This window comes from Giraffa tippelskirchi, chromosome 10 (genome assembly GCF_054371585.1).
Source record: "Giraffa tippelskirchi isolate mGirTip1 chromosome 10, T2T-mGirTip1v1.2.pri, whole genome shotgun sequence".
Classification (NCBI taxonomy): Eukaryota; Metazoa; Chordata; class Mammalia; order Artiodactyla; family Giraffidae; genus Giraffa; species Giraffa tippelskirchi.
The window spans coordinates 39971333-39987028 of record NC_137284.1 but is presented as its reverse complement, the minus strand read 5'-3'; the positions used below and the strand labels follow the sequence as shown (position 1 = coordinate 39987028).

The 15696-nt window shown below is 38.5% G+C and overlaps 1 protein-coding gene across 2 annotated transcripts in view; it reads left to right on the top strand.

The window, feature by feature from the left end:
- Positions 1-15696, top strand: part of CTSC (cathepsin C) — a 43146-nt gene that overhangs the window by 7807 nt on the left and 19643 nt on the right. The window contains exon 3 of one of the 2 annotated variants that reach the window (XM_081533340.1): positions 13693-13859. In XM_081533340.1, the coding sequence (XP_081389466.1) occupies positions 13693-13859 (167 nt within the window). Of the gene's footprint in view, positions 1-1254; positions 3693-13692; positions 13860-15696 lie in introns of those variants that run through there. The other variant, XM_081533341.1, reaches the window with a different exon arrangement.

The following is a 15696-nucleotide window of genomic DNA, read 5'->3' as shown; positions in this document are numbered from 1 at the left end:
ATGTGTCTTCCCAATAGAAAAGGTGGCTGTTCCCGAGAAATTAACATATTTGTTACTCATCCCTATGAGACACCACCTGTGTCTTGTTAAACTGGTTCCTTCTCCAAACAGACTATTGGCTAGGGAGAAGAGGATCTTTTTTTACTGTGTACATGCTCCTCATACTTTCAGAATAGATGTTTAAATTAGTGCTTTCCCTGGATCCATAAATTTAGATGGCTAAAATTTTGATGGAGAAGTAGGCAGTGAGAGAGAAAAGCTGATGGGGACTTGCCCTCCGTTGTGTTTTATATAGCAGTCTTTCCCCTTTCTCTTCCTCTTTTACTTAGCTCCTAAGTAAGGAAATGAGATATGAAAAAGGGAACTGGGGCAGGTGTTGAAAGCACCATAGCTTTATCCTGTGTCAGCGTTTTTCGGGCTGTTTAATGGGCCAACACTGGGCCACACATCTGCCAGGAAAAAACTGTTCCTAAGATGTGTCACTTCATTTTGTTAAGCTCTAGAGGTTCCAGGCAGCCGCTAATAACAGATCAAAGTGAAAATTAGAGCTGGAACCAATAGGCTCTTTCTTCTGAATTTATTTCTGGAAGTTGAGTAAGTGTAGACTGTGTTAAATAGTTTCCTTTCAGAACTGCTCAGAATCTTTATTACACTGTAGCTGAGGAGGGAGATGTAATAGAAAAATTTTTCAAAGTTTACCACGTTTTCCTCACTAAAAATAAGGTATTCTCAGAATGTGGTTTGTAAAATTCTGTCTGAAAGTTCTCATTCTTTCTCCTAACTGGGGAGATGCTTCTACCAGTAGCAAAGATAGATCCTAGTATTTACTTTGTAAATGGGATAAATAGCCTTGAACCTGGAAATATTGGTCAAAGTAGCATTAAACCTACGTTTGGAATTTGTAAGATATACATGTTATTATGTCTAGGTTGCTAGATTAGGCTGTTTCTTATCTATATTCAAAAGCTATATTAGGCTTATTTGGTAGCATTTAATTTGAAATGCATCTGCATGTGCTTCTGGAGCATGTTGGCTGCACGCACAGTACTTGTTGCTTAAGCATTCAGCTTTTGAGAACAGTGGCTTTTTTGTGAATGTCTTAAATAACATTAAAAAAAAAATACCAGCATTTGAAATACTAAGTACTGGTATTTTTTTTTTTTTCCACTTAAAGAAATGAATATATTTAAGCATTTTTTAAAGAGACAGTATGATCCTTGTTGGCTTGTAACTCTAGTTTTCATTGTCTTTTAGTTATTAAATAGAGCGTCTGTTGAGCGGCTCTTTTAAAACCTCAGCCAAAAACAGACTTTTGGGCTAAGAGGCAGAACAGCGCACGACAGTGGACCTGCCTCCCTCTAACAGCTAGCAGAGGCCTCTAGCAGCTACAGTCCCTCTGGAGTCTCTAAGGGCACATAACATGCAGAGGAGTCCTGGTACCTACCTCCGAGGCAGCTGCCCTCCGAACGTTTCCTTGGAAAGCAGCCACCACCATTTTGGAATGTGAGCAACCAAAGACCAAGCAGGAAAAAGGAAAAAGTTCTGCAAGTCTTAGGTGGCTTTATCCTTCAGCCTTTGAATGAAAGGAATGATATGCAACACAAGGGTTTTTTTCTTTTTTTGTATTTTTTTCTCTTTTGAATGTTCTTTTGTTGAAGTGATTTTTTTTTTTTCCAAACTGCTTAGGACTTGAATTATTTGTTGTATTTTGTGCAGATTTTACTCACAGTTAAAATGATCTTCCTATGTTCCTTTTCTTTTTCTAATGACCTTGAGGAGCCCCAACACGTGTTATAAGAAGAAAATCAAGCTTCAGAATATCTTGAGATGCACAGATGCATTATGGGAGGGAAGATGGTCCCAGAGAAGACATGTTTGGGGGAGGGGGCTTTCTGAGATAAGCCAAACTGCTGAAGGGTCTCTTTTTCCAAATCATAAATCTGCAGTGCCCCTGTGGGGGTAGGGCTGTATTTTTTTACTTAGATGCCAGTCTTGTGCTAAGAGCTTAACATGCTTTACCTTACAAATGTCCTGTGAAGTAGATATTACTAGCTTCAGTTTTCAGATAGGGAGAGTTACTCTCATACAGTGCTTAAGCTCACACAGCTTCTTTTTTTTTTTTCATTTCTTTGGCTATGCATTTGGCATCTTAGTTTCCCAACCAGGAATGGAACTCACACTCCTGTACTGGAAGTGTGGAGTCTTCATCACCGGACCACCAGGGAAGTCCCACACAACTTCTAATTGTAAAGTAATATGGGCTATTCATCAAGTTTGTTTCAGAAAAAAAAATATTGGTACTGCAAGTCACATTTGGGCAGATTTTCTGGTGAATCCCAAATGTTAGTTCAATGTACTGCATTGCTCTTGTTAAAATTTTAGAAGAACTGGCCTGAAGCTTAGATTTCCTTACCAAATGAGGGTACTCATTTTCTTTCCTAAGCCTGGGTCCCTTTATTCAAGACAAAAATTTACTTTCTCCTTCCTTTTATAGTTCTCCAAATTGAAGGAGAGTTTTATAAGCTTCAAATTAAGTACGCTTGCCAAGCTTACTTCTCTTAATTAAGTTGTTCAGAGCCATTGCTGCCTTTAGTTCTTTCCTGCTGCACAGTAGACTGGTTTCCTCCTCAGTTACTGAGAGCTGATTAAGCATCAGCCTTGGCAAACCAAAAATGTGAGGCTCCACCCAGTTCATATTTCCTGGGAGGACTTTTCTGCATCCCTTGAATTACTCCTTGAGTGGAGAAATCTTTCTCTAGATGGTAGGTTATCATCATTACTTTATTGGTTCAGATAATTATGTCGTTTGAGAGGCACTGGTCTGCTGTTCTGGGAAGGTTGTATCTTATAAAAACTAAGGAACAGTACATCCAACTGCTACCTGGATACTTTCTTCCATCCTAAAAATTCTTTATCACTCAGGTTCTTGGTGCCACATCTGTGCAGGTCCCCAATGCTCTCCATTACTGGGAGGAATGCCATTATGTTGGTTCCAGTTGTACTTTGCAGGGATCACTGACCTGGTAGTACTCACTCTGCTGTAAAAGGAATGACTTGAGCGTGTCATCTGCTTCCAGACTGAAAGCCTGTATATCTTCAGATTCTAATGCATGTAGAACTTTATCTGGGAACTTTGGAAAATTATCCACATTTCTCTCGTCTTTTCAAAGACTTCAGAAGTAATACCAGCTTTCAAAAAATTCATTCTCTAGGGTTCTAGAAACACAAATCAGGAATGGTGCTATGTTTATATTTTTGGTCCTCTGTTCTAAAAAATATATGATGTTACATGCCTCCAGTGTTTTGTAAGAGTTGTGTATTTTCAAACTGTCTGTCTGGATGTAAATACTGACTAAGCAACAAATGTGTATATATTTAGGAAGGCATTTGAAATCACCCCTACCAAAGTGTTTTTTTCCCAACTGGTTTCTTTGAGTAACTTTGCATCTAATGTTTGTTTTGATTATAGAAGAGAAGACTTGGGTACAAAATTGCAGGTATATGTGTTAGAAGTACTCATAGATTACTGCTTAACATTCTCTGTTATAATTGCCTGTTTGTCCTTTTCTCTGATTTTTAAACTCCTTGAGGGCAGTGATCAACACTGTATTACTGACCTTTTTATTCTGTATGTAGGGCACACTATGTGATAAATAATAGGCCTTCAATAAATATTTGTAAAAGAAAGAAAATTGAATAATATATCATTGTGCTGTTCTCCCGTTTCATTGTTGTGTTTCTGAAAGGATTTTTGCCTTTGTGTCCTTTAGAAGCTATGGTGGACCCTCAAGACGTATTTGTTGAATGACTTTGTAGAAAAGGGATGAGACTCTTAAAATTTTATTCTGCTTATTTGTCTTTTTTTATTTTTTGTGTGAGACTATAGAGGCTAAGATGAAACTCAGAGTTAAAAATAATAAACTTCTAACTTTCAGAATTACTGAAAACTAAATTATCTGTTGGGCTTCCCAGGTGGCTCAGTAGTAAAGAATGCGATGCAGGAGACGCAGGTTTGATCCCTGTGTCAGGGAGATCCCCTGGAGAAGGAAATGGCAACCCACTCCAGTATTCCTGCCTGGAGAATCCCATGGACAGAGGGGCCTGGCGGGCTCTAGTACATGGGATCTCAGAGAGTCAGACACAGCTGAGTGACTCAGCATGCACGCAAATTAGCTGTCAGGGGAAGTACTGAGCTTTATTTGTGTCTACAGTGGTTCCCCAAAGCCTAGATAACCAAGGACTCATATTTGCTTAAGATGCTGTGGGTTATCTGTGCCCCACCCCTTGAGAAGCACCAGCTAAAGGTTGTTATTGTAGTCCAGTTGCTCAGTTGTGTCTGACTCTTCTCGACTTAATGAACGGCAGCACGCCAGGCTTCCTTGTCCTTCACTATCTCCCGGAGTTTGCTCAGACTCACGTCCATCGAGTCGGTGATGCCATCCAACCATCTCATCCTCTGTTGCCCCCTTCTTCTCCTGCCCTCAATCCTTCCCAGCATAAGGGTCTTTTCCAGTGGATTGGCTCTTTGCATCAGGTGGCCAGAGTATTGGAACTTCAGCTTCAGCATCAGTACTAGAGTCAATGAATTCTGAGATTTCTTCCAACCTTACATCTTAAGAGTTTATGAGCAAGTAATTGAGGAATGAGCCAAGGGACTTTGGTTACCTTGCTAAGGATCAAATGCTGTTTTCTTAACTAGTCCTGGAACCTACATTTTGGTTTAAAGGGGACATCTTTTCAGCTCTGGAAATTAATCTGTGACCCTCCATTTTCACATTAAATCTAATTGCCAATTCCTTAAGTGAAATGCTAGAAATTATTTGGTTGCAACCACTGCCACAATTTGCTATCAGTTTCACAATTCATTAAAATTCAACTTTTAAAACGAATGGCCAAGCTGAAACAGTGGGCAGAAAACTAGAAGTAATCCTTGAAATGACATAGGGAAGTTTGTTTCTGATGAAAGATGTGACTGTCCTGGATAGGTTGGCAAAACTGTTTAGGAAGATGTGCCTTTTTCTCTTTGTTGCCATCTAAAGGCTTTATTCACACTCCAGACTGACAGCATGTGCAAACAATTAATCTACACTTACGGAGACAGACACCGTACACAAAGGGCAGAAAATGGAGTAAACACTGTTCTTTGGTATTGTTGGAAGGAAATCTCTCTACTTTGTACGGTGTATCATCAAATCATTTAACTTCATACAAAGTATTTTTTTCTGAAATGGTGCTTGATGGATTAGACCTACATGTCCAGATTTTTTTTCTTATATATTCCACAGTATGTGGTGGTGTTTAGTCCACAGTATGTATTGTTTAGTCACTAAGATGTGTCTGACTCTTTTTTGTGACCCCATGGACTAGAGCCTGCCAGGCTCCTCTGTCCATGGAATTTTCCAGGCAAGAATACTGTAGTGGGTTGCCATTTCCTTCCTCAGGGGATATTCCCGACTCAGGGCTTGAACCCATGTCTCCTGCATTGGCAGGCGGATTCTTTATCACTGAGTCACTGGGGAAGCCCCCACAGTATGAATACATATATTTAAAAAACTATACACCTGCACTACCATACTAATATGTTTGCTATCAAACATATGAAGTAATATTAAATGATTAAATAATATTTGATTTATTTATTGTTATAAAAACCTGTCCTGCCTGATGATATTCTCTGGAAACAATGTAGAAGTAGGTTTCATTATGAGTTTGTTGCCAAAAGCAGTGTAAGGATTTCTGTTACCAATTATTTTTATTACTCCCAGTTTTCAACATTTGGAAACAATTTTCTAATTAAAGTCTTTTAAGTAAAGAATTTTAGCTTTGACACATTGTTAAAAGTATGAAAATGTCACAGGTAGAGTTTAGAAGAATTACTGTTTGGTGTTTAAATGATGTTTAGTGTTAAATGATAGCAATTTAATGGACATGTTAAAACTGAGACATTTGATTTATTGAAAAACAGATTGAAAAGTTAATATCAGAGTGATGTAACCATTTCAAAACATCTGTTTTCAAAAACTTATTTCTGTGTGGCTGATAAAACTCATTCCAGGAACAGGGCAAATGTAAGCATTGTTATTTTCTTATGTTTTCTTATATTTACATCGTTAGTATTTGCAAATCCTGTTTTCCTTGTAAGTGTTATTTTAAACCACTTGTTCATTTTGTGTGAGTTAGTTTAACTACATCAAATGTGCATGAATTTAAGCAGGCACACCATGAATGGGAATATGCCATCGTGTTCTAGCCATCTTATAGGCAGCACACTGCATTTAACAAGTGAACATCTGACACTGGAACTGTGTGAGCATATCAGTGTTACTTTGTATATAAAATAATAGTGGAAGTTGGTTTTCAGTTTTATTTCTATATTACAAATATAAATAGAAATTATACATTTTTCTTTCTAATATTTTAGTGGATTATCTTCTCATTTTGGAAAACCACTGGTTGACAAAATAAAACTTTTATCAGCTGCTCAGTTGAGAGTTGGGTTTGAGAGTATAGGTTCTTTGATGACATGAATAAAGTCTTAACAGCTTCATATCCCCCATGGTAACAGATGGTAGTGTTTATATTGTTACTTGTTTAGTGTTTTATAAGTGTTTAAACTCTTGATGTCATTGTCATCTTTATCCTTGATAGGAATCCAATGAAGTAGATCTCATACCTGTTACCAGCTGGCGAAACTGAGGTTCCTTAGTTGCGACTTGTCCAATGTTACATAAATGATAAGTGGAAGAATGGGAATTTAAAGGGCAAAGTCTTCCTAAAGAGCATTTTTTCTCATCACCAGTGCATTACATAAAGGAAGTATTCAAATATTTGCACATGTAATTGGGAAAACAGTGGAACAAAAGGTATAAGTGATTTTCTCATGCTTAGTGTCAAAAAGCAGTTGAGAAAGAGATCCAGGATAAATAACTTAAGTTCTAAAATATCCCAACCTTTTCTTTTTCAATTGGTTAATATTGCTAGGTAATTGGGTGGAATTGAATAGTTGATAAAATGAATAGGAAACTGAAGAAGGGCGGCTTTCAGAATGGCAACTCAACGATAATTTTGAAGAAGCAAATGAATAGTTGCTGAATGCTGGTAGTTTTCTAAACTTAAGTGCTAGGATTTGTAATTTCTTCAAATTTTATGTGATTATCTATTTGTTGCAGTAGAAATTGGCATCAATGAATAGAAACTTAAATTATCTCATTTGTGCAAGTCAGTATTCAGAGACTGTTTATATAAACAAAATAAATGAAAATGGTTAGAAAAAATTTTGACTACAGTTCAAGCTGGCTAGTGTGGCCAAAACTTCAATTTCCTACTTGGTAATAATTTCAGAAATCACATAAGATGTATTTTACAGTAGCAGAAAAAATGACAGCAATACTGAGAATATTCAAATCAAGAAAATAATGGGGGCACAGTGCATGGTCCTCTCAAGGTACTGAGTACTTGGCTTCTGGGGTGGGTTAAATGTCTCTTTTCTACTAAGTTACAGCTGTCCTGAATAGTGGTATTACAGTCCTCTCCTACCCTTCATAAGGTAATTTCAGGTTCTAAAAGCAGATCATATTATTTTAGATTGGGAAAACTACAGAATAATATAAAATAAAAATTTTAAATGGGAAATAATTCCATCAAATTAATGTATAAAAAATGGTACATAAATGGATATAGCATCTCTTTGTAATTTGCTTGAATGAAAACAGTTATAGTTTTTTAGGATTATTTTGGATCACTTAGAATGTTTAGATGGGGATTCCTTGGTGGCTCAGATGGTAAAGAATCTGCCTGCAATGCAGGTGACTCAGGTTTGATCCTTGGGTCAGGAGTATGCCCTGGAGAAGGGAGTGGCTACCTACTCCAGTATTCTTGCCTGGAGAATCCCATGGACAGAGGAGCCTGGTGGGCTACGGTTCATGGGGTTGCAGAGAGTCAGACACGACTGAGCGACTAACAAGCACATTTAGAGAATGTACAGATGCTCTATATAAGTAGGGAGTCTAAATTATTTACCTACTTCGTGAATAATAAGAAAACCATAGATGTAAAGACTGTGAAGTTAGGAAACTTGAAGGGATAGTTTGGAACTTTCAGTTCAGCTTAAGTTTACAGGTAAGGAAACAGGTTTGGAGAGGAAAAATTGACATTCCTGAAGTCATACTAGGAGTCAGAACTTGGGTCTCTGTGACCCCTTTTTAATTATAAAAGTATCACACTTTTAATTATAAACTTTTCTGAATTTCTCATGTTACTGTTTTAAGTAGAATTTGGCATTTGTTGTTCTTTCTGTTATTCATTTATTTATTCACTCATCCAGTAACTAATTGCTTTCTACTGCTAGTGTCCTAGTTACCAAATAAGCAAAAAAAAATCCTGTTCACTGTGAGAACAGTGCTTATGGGGAAAGAATAACCCTCACTGGCTACTGTATAATTAAATGGGTTAGTGTTTATAAAATGCAGCCTGTGAGGCTGAGTCTGTTATAGCATCCTGATTTTACAGATGAGGACACTGAAAGGACAGAGAGGGTAAGTCACTTGCTCAGGATCTCACAGTCAGTAAGAGGCAGAACTGGATGCTATCTAAGGAGTCAAGCCTGCAGACCATGTCCTTTACCTCTGCCCTGAATCAAAAATCTTTGACAAAAATTTAGGTGAAATTAGATGACCTTTAGCTGTGTGGGTCTTAGATGAAATTAGATGAAACAAACATTTAGGTGAAACAAAAATTTAAAAATTAGGTAAAAATTTAGGTGAAATTAGATGACCTTTAGCCATGTGGGTCTCTCCTTAGATGGAGAATTTAGGTGACCCTTCAGATGTGTTGGGCAACAATTTGAATCTGACTCATGAGAGCCAGTTAATTTCTAACTTTTTTATTAAAGGAAATAATGAATAAAGCAATGATTCTTACAACATTGAACTCAAACTTTAATTATATCTTCTCTATTTAACTTTGCAAAGTCTCCTTTTTTTTTCTCCCCATGAGAACAGTATCCCAAAGAATCATTTTGAAACTCACATAATATAGATGAAAACCCTTTGCAGATTGCTTAAGCCTTTCCTGTATGATTTCTAGGTGTCTCCTCTCAGTGTTTTTGGCCGTTGATTTGTATGTTTACTTCTCTGACACTCTGTGAGAAGACGGAGTCTATAAAGAAATGGTGCATGGTATTTGGGAAGAACACTTGGTTCTAGAGTCCTTAGTTCTAAATTCTAGTTCAGCCACCTCTTTTAGGTCTCTTTTCTGTCCCCCGAGTCTATACCTTTATGTTCTTTTGAACCTCTAAGATTTATGAGTAATCTGTAAAATGCATATAAAGTATGATGTGATAGGTAAATGTTAAGATCCTGTAGTTCCATAATATTGATGATGAAGGGTATAGAGTCATTGATCAATGTGAATGGTAAGGATCTTTAGCACACTTGATCATGTTTCAAGGATTTTTTTTTTTTCTTCTCCAGTCAAAGTAACAACTCAGCCTTTCCCTCAAAGGGAAATTCATTTCGTATTAGCGATCATGTTTATAACTATGACTAACTATGCCAACTAGGCAAACAAAGCCACGCTGATGAAATACATGGGGCCCATTTCTTCTAACTTGAATGCCTTGAATTTTTGGTATGTTGGGAAAGTCATTTCATCTATGATCTAAATTTCTGGGGAAATTTCCCAGGCTTTTCCAAGCATGGTTAACTTTCAGAACCACATGGTTTTGGTTCAGATAAATAACTGCATTAATTACATGTTTGCATATTTCACTGAGTTCCCATTGTCTTAAGATCTGGAGCTACATCAGTATACAGTGTGTGCATGGCTAGCACTTAATGTGATGCCTGGGAAATATCATGTGACCAATAAGTATTTGATATATAAGTGAAAGGGCTTGTTGTTGTTCAGTTGCTAGGTCATTTTTGTCTCTTTACGATCCCATGGACTATAGCACGCCAGGCTTTCCTGTCCTCCACTATCGCCTGGAGTTTGTTCAAATTCATGTCTGTTGAGTTGGAGATGCCCTCTTCTCCTTTTGCCTTCAGTCTTTCCCAGCATCAGGGTGAGTGCTCACTTTTCCAGTGAGTCAACTCTTCACATCAGGTGGCCAAAGTATTGGAGCTTCAGCTTCAGCATCAGTCATTCCAATGAATATTCAGGGTTGATTTCCTTTAGGATTGATTGGTTTGCTCTCCTTGCAGTCCAATAGGATATATAAATAATGTTACTGTTGTTGTTGGGTTTTTTTTTCAAGAAACTTAACCATAATCCCAGACAGAGCAAAGTTATTCTAGCAATATCTGGACCATTCCTCATAAATGTTCTTTTCTAGGACTTTGTTGGCATGTTTCTCATTCTTAGGCAATAGGAATATTTTTTTAAAGTGATGAGCTTTACAAAAATCTGTCTTTTTATAAATATAACTTTTTAAAGTTAAAAAGTTTTTATATAACTTTTTATATAACTTTTTTTTAAATAAATAACCAAGAAAATCGCACCCAAAGGCTGTTTTCACCTTTCATTTTTTAAAAGCCGTATTTCATATTAATAAAAAATTTTAGATATTTACATTTCACTTAAGTACCATCTTGTCATTTTTTTCCTGTTAATAGGTCTTGGGTTGTTTCGCTTGTTTTTTCTTTGGACACACTGCGAAGTTGTAGGATTTTGTTTCCCTGTTGTTGCTCAGTCACCCAGTCGTGTCCGACTCTCTGCAACCCCGTGAACTGCAGCAGGACTCAAACCTGGGCCCTAGGCGGTGAGCGTGTGGAGTCCTAACCACTGAACCGCCAGGGAATTCCCAGCTTCTTTTTTTTTTTAATTGTCCTATACAGAGAGGTCGGCACATTTTCTTGCAGGGTAGATAGTAAATATTTTAGGCTTTATGAGCCTTATAGTCTCTGTTGCAGCACCTCATTCCTGCTGCTGTTGCGCCAAAGCAGCCAGAGTCAAGATACCATAAACAAGTGGGCCTGGCTGAGTTCCAGCAACACTGTTTATAAAAGCAAGCAGCCTTCTCCAGCCTCTTCCTCTGTGATGAACATCCTCCCGTGTTTAGCTTTTTTTTTTTTCATTTATGTGTATATGACACTTTCAATGAGGTAGCTCTGAAAAACTCTTAAAGCCTTGTCAGATTACTTTTTTGTTTAATTGGAGGAAAATTGCTTTACAGTGTTATTGGTTTCTACTGTGAGTGAGTGAGTGAGTGAGTGAAGTCGCTCAGTCATGTCCGACTCTTCACGATCCCATGGACTGCAGCCTACCAGGGTCCTCCATCCATGGGATTTTCCAGGCAAGAGTACTGGAGTGGGGTGCCATTGCCTTCTCTGCCACCTCACTAGAATGGACTCAAATGTGTTCCTTTTTATGGCTGAGTAATATTCCTTTGTATATATGTAACACCTCTTCTTTATTCATCTGTTGATGGACATCTAGGTTGCTTCCATGTCCTGGCTGTTGTGAATAGTGTTGCAATGAACATTGGGGTACATGTCTTTTTGAATTGTACAGCAGTGGTGCGGGGAGCTGTGGCCTAACCCTGCCTGGCCTGTCCTCATCATATGAAGTTACCAATGTTAGACAGTTTTGATCAATGAAAATAGTTTCAGGTAGTTCAGCATAATAAATATGAACTTTATTAACTTTTTCACGTGACATACCGTCTAGTGTTGCAGCCCGATCATATCCTAGACCTTTGTTTCAGTGTTCCTTTGTCCTAAGTTGGGACTTTAGCAGGGACATGAGGAATGGTGAGTCATACCTTTGCTTGTGGAGATATTCTTAGCTCGGGGTAGGGACGCGAGCTTCACAGTATCATGAAGCACCAAGACAGAAGCAAAATGTACACGTGAGTAGCCTGCAGTCACTAACCCAGTGTAGCCTACTGGGTGGTGAATCCCAGGATCCAGACCTAGCTCTTTTGGATTCTAAGACCATGCATTTTTAATTCCGTGTTGTTGTTATACAGTCACGAAGTCATGTCTGACTTTACAATCCCACAGACTGTAGCCCACCAGTTCTCTCTGTTCATGGAGTTCTCCAGGCAAGAATACTGGAGTGGGTTGACATTTTCTTCTTCCCATACCAGGGATCAAACCCATGTCTCCTGCATTGGCAGGCAGATTCCTTACTACTGAGCTACCAGGGAAGCCCTTTTTACTCTACGCCTAAATATAATTTAAATTCAGAGACTCAGATGCAGTAAGGTAGTTTTACCTTTAAGTGTAGTTCATCTTATACATTCCTTTATACTTGGGGTTTGCAAACCGTGGGTCTGTTTTTGTAAATGAAGTTTAATTGGAACAGATGGTGGTTCATTCCTTTATGGATTTCTGGTGTACCTCTCACACTGCAAGGGCAGGGTTGAGTGATAATGACAGAAGCCTTATAACCTGCAAACGTTAATATATTTACTGTTGGCCCCTACTCAAGCTACCTAGCACAGGTAAAGTAGTATCCATTATGTTAGATTAAGAGTCCACAAACTACATCCTGTGGGCCGAAACCAACCTACTGTGTGCCTTTGTAAAGAAAAGCATTGAAAGACAGCTACCTGTGCTGATGTGTTTGTGTTGCCTTTGACTGCTTTTGTGCTTCTGTTCCATTAAGTCAGTGCCTGAAACTGTGTGCAAGTCCCTTCTTAAAAAAGTTTACCGTGCATTTTTTTTTTCTTTCCTCTTCCCATGCTTTCTACTTTCATTCAGGATTATATATCCTTCCTCCATATGGATATATTAAAACATGAGGGTTTTTTTTTAAGGCTCTGGAGCCAAAGTATCTGAGTTATAGATCTATCACTTTATACAGTTAACCCTTGAACGACATAGGTTTAAACTGCACAGGTCCACTTGTATTCAGATTTTTAAAAAATAAATATATTCTACAGTACTACATGAGCCAAGGTTGGTTGATTCCTTGGAAGCAGCACCCAGGATACAGATGGATGACTGAAAAATATGTGGATTTTTGACCGTGGTGTGTTGGTGCCCCTGCATTATTCAGGGATCAGCTGCAGTTATTTTTCAGTATAAACACTGGTATAAAACGACAGCCTGTGTTAGTGAAATAAACTGGAGAGAATATTTAATAATTAGGATTTTTTAACTCCCTCATGATTAGAATTTGCTAAGAGGTTGGGAGGTTGACAGAAGAAAAAATTTGAATTCTTTGGAAGGTTTTTGTATTTTGCAGGAATGCCTCTTCTCTGAGTGGACTGGTCTGAGGAAGTGAGCAGGATTTTGTTGTTTCTGCCCCGTCACAACTCTGTTACCATAGGTAGGGACTACTTACTGTCTCTGAGATGAAGCCCCACTTACTCACTGGTCAGTTGGGGTTATTAGTGCCGGTCTCCTCATGGGCTTGCCGTGAAGATTAAATGAGGTAACTTTGGTAGAGTGCCTTGGAAAGCAGCTGCTTTAAACATATTATTTTCTTTACCTGCCTTTCATTCTCTTGAAGTGTTGGTTGTGTAAATTTTGCTTGGTGGTCAGTGATGCTAATCCTAGAAATGTTTCTTTCTCTTCCTCTTTTAGAATAGTTCTCAGACTGAGACCTCTCAGTTTTTGTTTTGGCTGACAGAGGCTGGTCCCTCAGGTGAAACGAAAACGAGACATCTTTACTGTGAACAAGAGACAAGGAAAGGGACATGAGAGAGAACAGGTTCATGGGGCTTTTCCTTCTCTTGTTTGATTGCAGTATAAAGAAGAGGGCGGCAAGGTAACCAGTTACTGCCACGAGACCATGACTGGCTGGGTCCATGACGTGCTGGGCCGGAACTGGGCTTGTTTCACTGGAAGGAAGACAGGAAATACGTCCAAGAACGTGAACACGAACACTGCACTCCTCGCGGGTCTCGAGGAAATGTGAGTTGTCATCAGTGAAAGATCCATTTAGTTTTTTATGGTGTTTATAAGGATGTGTCTATATTAATTCTTGGAAATTTTAATTTGATTGTATTAATTTTATTTGACTTAGAAACATAAGCCATGTTATGTACAACTTTACTGGAAAAATATGTTGAGTGATTTAACTGAGAGAAGAAAGTATTTTTTCAAAATACTTCAAAAGTAATGAACCAATGATGGCTTTAAAGAATATTTATATAAAGGACCACAGAATTGCAGTGACTTATACAGGCAAATGGAGCAACAGATGGGTTCCAAATCGGGAAAGGACTACATCAAGGCTGTATATTGTCACCCTGCTTATTTAACTCGTATGCAGAGCACATCATACAAAATGCTGGGCTGGATGAAGCACAAGCTGAAATCAAGATTGCCGGGAGAAATATCAATAATGTCAGATATGCAGATGACACCACCCTTATGGCAGAAAGTGAAGAAGAACTAAAGAGCCTCTTGATGAAGGTGAAAGAGGAGAGTGAAAAAGTTGGCTTAAAACTTAACATTCAGAAAACTAATAAGGAAGCTGTGGTACATATACACAATGGAATATTACTCAGCCATTAAAAAAATACATTTGAATCGGTTCTACTGAGATGGATGAAACTTGAGCCCATTATACAGAGTGAAGTAAGCCAGAAAGAAAAACAACAATACAGTATACTAATGCATATATATGGAATTTGAAAGATGGTAACGATAACCCTATATGCTAGACAGAATAAGAGACACAGATGCATAGAACAATTTTATGGACTCTGAGGGAGAAGGTGAGGGTGGGACGTTCTGGGAGAATAGCATTGAAACATGTATATTATCATATGTGAAACAGAACACCATTCCATGTTCGATGCATGAGACAAGGGCTCAGGGCCGGGGCAATGGGATGACCCAGAGGGATGGGATGGGGAGGGAGGTGGGTAGGGGGTCCAGGGAGGGGAACACATGTAAACCCATGGCTGATTCATGTCAATGTATGGCAAAAACTATTATAATATTGTAAAGTAATTAGCCCCCAACTAAAATAAATAAATTTATAAAAAAAAAAAAAAAGAAAACTAAGATCATGGCATCTGGTCCTATCACTTCATGGCAAATAGATGGGGAAACAATGGAAACAGTCACAGACTTTATTTTGGGGGGGCTCCAAAATCACTGCAGATGGTGACTGCAGCCATGAAATTAAAAGACACTTGCTCCTTGGAAGAAAAGCTATGACCAACCTAGTCAGCATATTAAAAGCAGAGACATTACTTTACCAACAAAGGTCAGTCTAGTCAAAGCTATGATTTTTCCAGTAGTCATGTATGGATGTGAGAGTTGGACTAGAAAGAAAGCTGAGTGCCAAAGAATTGATGCTTTGAAACTATGGTGTTGGAGAAGACTCTTGTGAGTCCCTTGGACTGCAAGGAGATCCAACCAGTCCATCGTAAAGGAAATCAGTCCTGAATATTCACTGGAAGCTGAAACTCCAATATTTTGGCCATCTGATGTGAAGAACTGACTCATTTGAAAAGACCCTGATGCCGGGAAGGATTAAAGGCAGGAGGAGAAGGGGATGACAGAGGATGAGATGGTTGGATGCCATCACTGACTCAATGGACATGAGTTTGAGTAAACTCCAGGAGTTGGTGATGGACAGGGAAGCCTGGCTTGCTGCAGTCCATGGAGTCACAAAGAGTCGGACATGACTGAGTGACTGAACCAATCCTAATACAGAAAAATCATTTTATTATTGCCACATAATAAGATGTTGCAGGCTTCCCAGATGGCCCTAGTGGTAAAGAACCTGCCTGCC